The following is a 3,857-nucleotide window of genomic DNA, read 5'->3' as shown; positions in this document are numbered from 1 at the left end:
TCACAGTTTGTAACTTGAATAGTTACTTTTCACACTCAGCACACCTTTGGACTAATACTAGACTTGCTGAGCACATTATGGCAGATTAATGCTTAAATTAACCATCATTACAGTGTCTTATCTAATGTTACAAATATGAAGAAATAGAATTGTTAACATTTCGTTGCATAAAAGATCCACTTGAAGTGGTGTAGCTTAGATTGTTAGATTGGTCCTTAGTGTATTTCTTTTAAACTTCCACAATTGACAATGTTCTGCTGTGTTTTGGAACACTGCTTAGAGCATTCTTATTGGTACGGCTGTTTTTACAACTTTGAGAATTGCGTACAGTTGCTCAATATTTATTTAGGAGTTTAAGTGAGATTTGGGAAATTCAATGAATTTGTGATTTCAGGTTCCTTATCCAAAGTTAGAAAAGTGAGAATTTCAGATTCCTGAACTGATCTGGTTTAACATCTTGTGATGTCTCTGGCAAAAGCGAATGGGTGGCTGATGTCCAAAGCACAGTCTATAAGCTGGTGTGCTTCTCCATGATACAACCCAGTAGCTCTTCTGTACATGAGTGTAAACATTCACTTAAACTTGGTATGCTTTATGTTATGTTTTTTTTTCCAAATTAAAAAGAAAAGCTCTACTTGCAAGGTTAAGCATTTAGGCTAATTTATGTTGTGACCGGTGTTGTAAAGCTAGCAACTAAACATGCTTCCATTAAGCAAGTTAACCTCGGCTGTCAACGGAGTTCTGTACAAACTAGCTGTTACCAGGTAGAATATGTAGTGCAGCATGACTCCCAGGTGAGATTAACAGCCCTCGGTGTGTGAACTCGGCTTGAAACTGCAGCCAGATGTGATGTATGTTAGGATTGATGCAGCAGCTTTTCACAGACTGTGTTACTGATGAGCACGGCTGATGTGTGGGGAAAAGGGTGCTTTACTGATTGGTAATTTTTTCTGATACAGCTTTTTTCCATTAAACGAAGGTTAGGCCAGAGTTAAGTGGTTAAATAAAACAGGTTGTACCACTTTTGCTAATCACCTTGTGCCAATGGAGTTCTCTGTGGTCTGTTTAGAGTTGTTAGTTATCATGCTACTCTTCCCACACCACTGAGGATACTGCACTTTTCTTAATTGTTTTTGTTTAAGAGCTGCCTTTTGTGGTCTGATTCTGACTGTACTATTCTGATGAGGAAGAATCTGGGAATGTTAGCAAACAAGTTAGCTATCTATCTGGACTTTTTGAGCAACATTAAGTCAAGATGTCCTTTAAAGGACTAGAGCAAATAAACACTGAATGTCTCAAAGGTAAATTTATATATACCTGTGAGATAGCATGTCTCTTTTGTATACATTAATTTTCATGGAAGTTGTCTTTGGAGAAGTTAAATATTTATTTGAGGCAGGTAGAATGCAAATGTATTTTTTTTACAGGATGGTGAAGTTTGATAGTTTTGACTCTAAAGAATAAGTCTTGAGTGTAGTTTCTGCAAGTGTTGAGATGCAGTTCATTAACAAAAACAGTAATATATTTAGGAAATATATTTAGGAAATCCGAGGACTCTTTTCGTTGGCTCATTCATTTTGTGTTAATGCTAGTGCTGCAGCATTCTTAAGGGAGTGCCACTTGTAATATAATAGCAGATGTATGTTGTAATGTAATAATGAGAATAGCAAAGGGGGCTATTTTTCTACTTTTCTAACATGGAATGGGAGGAGATGTAAAGAAGGGGCTACAAAAACTAGGGTAGGAAGTAATTTCCCCATCCTACTGAAGCACAGTCAGACTAAAGTGCTGTGTAAACGTTTGTATGTGTGAGTCATGCTTATGATACACTCAGAATAACTTGTGCATGTTTTGGATGTAGGTCCGTGCTTCTAAAAGAAAAAATAATCAGTGAGTCCTTATACAGGAATCAAAGAATGGAGTCAAAACCCTCAAGAATTCCTCGAAGGATGTCTGTTCAGGCCTCCAGCTCTTCTTTAGGATCTAGGACGTTGACTGGAAACAATTTAGCTGGTGCATATAGTGCAAGAGAATCTTCACAGAGATTAGAATCTGGATACCAGGTAATGTGTTTTGTCTTTCTGTAAAGTATACATTTAATGTCTGTTTTTCACCAAGAGAAACCCTAAAACCCAGCCAAGAAAAAAAGAGAAAAAGGGAAATTTAAGGAAAACTCCCATCCAGGGCCTTGCATTTGTGAACAAATCATAGAGTCATAGAATGGTTTGGGTTGGAAGGGACCTTCAAAGATCATCGAGTTCCACCCCCTGCCATGGGCAGGGACACCTCCCACCAGCCCAGGTTGCCCAAAGCCTCATCCAGCCTGGACTGGAACCCCTCCAGGGATGGGGCATCCACAGCTTCTCTGGGCACCCTGGGCCACTGCCTCACCCCCCTCACAGGGAAGAATATCTTCCTAACATGTAGTCTAAATCTGCTCTCTTACAGTTTAAATCCATTACCCCTCATCCTGTTGCAACATGCCCTTATAAAAAGCCCCTCCCCATCTTTCCTTTAGCCCCCTTCAGGCACTGGAAGGCCGCTATAAGGTCTCCCCGTAGCCCTCTCTTCCTTAGGCTGAACAATCCCAACTCTCTCAGCCTGTCCTCAAAAAATGAAGATTACTTCTAAAATAGAAGGAATTAACCAGGCCAATTACAGTATTCTGCAGTGTGAACTGGTCATTCCAGGTTAGCCATTTTTGCCTGCTTTTGTTTGTAGCTGCATCTTTAAAAATGAGCTGTTTGAGTGAAGCGCATCCTGATACTATGAATTTGTTTTGGCAGTAGTCACTGCAGTCTTAAACCTGGGTAAATGGGGTTCTCCGAGTTGAGGATTTTGTGTGAATTTTGATGTGTATAGGGTGTTATCCTTTGTGTGTGGATGATGCAAAAAGTGCAGGAATATGTTGCAGTTCTAGGAGTTTACAACAGGCTGTACTGCTCTGCTTTCTTTGCATTTTGTGACGATAAGAGGACCTTTAGGCTTACATACAGTCATGTCAGTATGTTAATACAGCTGGGCTTTGTGTGCGATAGACAGGACAGGGGTAAAGGTGTTTGCTGTTTCACGTGCTACATTTTACCCTAGCCATGTTGCTTTTGCAGGGGAGCTGTGCTTGAGAATAAAAAGCCGCATTCTACGGGTACTTTCACTTTGAAAGCGTGTTATGGGAAATAGATAGGAAGCTACTTCAGAAATTATTTCAGGGCACTTGGAAACAACAGATGGCTGTTTGCTCAATTCTCTCATTATTTTGTTTCTGCTCCTGTCAGCAATTCTTGCCTTAGTTTTGGGCCCAGAACTGTAAGCCCATCTCGGTCTTTGAAATTGCAGAAACTTAACTCCGTGATTAAATGTTCATATTTTTTTATAAAATGGTTGTGAGTTTGGTCCCTGCTGACAAGCTGTCTGGGACATTTTGTTATATAATGCCTTTTCCAGAAACACTTTCCCAAGTAATGGAGCATTAATTACTTTTTAGCACAATTGCATGTATATGCATTATATTTTGATTTCTCTAGCGTACATGTGTTCAGTAGTATATACATGCTATAGGGAGTGTGTAAGGGTAGTCTTCAGTAATTTTTGGTTTTTGGATTCCTACATATTTTTCACTGGCTGACTGCTCATCAACACCAGATCAGATAGTCTTACTCTTCTGTAGGGATTTATGGTCCCACCCGGTCTGCATATCACTCTGAAAGTTGTCGATCAGAAGATGAGTCTTGAGCTGAACTGGTGCTCTGAAGTTAGAGGTGTTAGTGCTGTTATGGAATTATAACACAAGAGTTATGTACTTTACCTTATTTAATTTATTATGTGAACTGCAGTGTCTTCACTGCACTGCATATTAT

At 39.5% G+C, this 3,857-nt stretch overlaps 1 protein-coding gene across 2 annotated transcripts in view; it reads left to right on the top strand.

Moving 5' to 3' along the window:
- Positions 1-1,841: 1,841 nt before the first annotated feature.
- MARCH7 (membrane-associated ring finger (C3HC4) 7, E3 ubiquitin protein ligase) overlaps positions 1,842-3,857 on the top strand; it is a 22,141-nt gene continuing 20,125 nt past the window's right edge. The window contains exon 1 of one of the 2 annotated variants that reach the window (XM_010083678.1): positions 1,842-2,063. In XM_010083678.1, coding sequence (XP_010081980.1) covers positions 1,917-2,063 — 147 coding nt within the window. In that variant the 5' untranslated portion in view covers positions 1,842-1,916. The remainder of the gene's footprint in view (positions 2,064-3,857) is intronic. The other variant, XM_010083677.1, reaches the window with a different exon arrangement.

Source organism: Pterocles gutturalis, unplaced genomic scaffold (assembly GCF_000699245.1).
Source record: "Pterocles gutturalis isolate BGI_N339 unplaced genomic scaffold, ASM69924v1 scaffold4495, whole genome shotgun sequence".
NCBI lineage: Eukaryota > Metazoa > Chordata > Aves > Pterocliformes > Pteroclidae > Pterocles > Pterocles gutturalis.
This window is presented reverse-complemented; position numbering and strand designations above follow the sequence as displayed.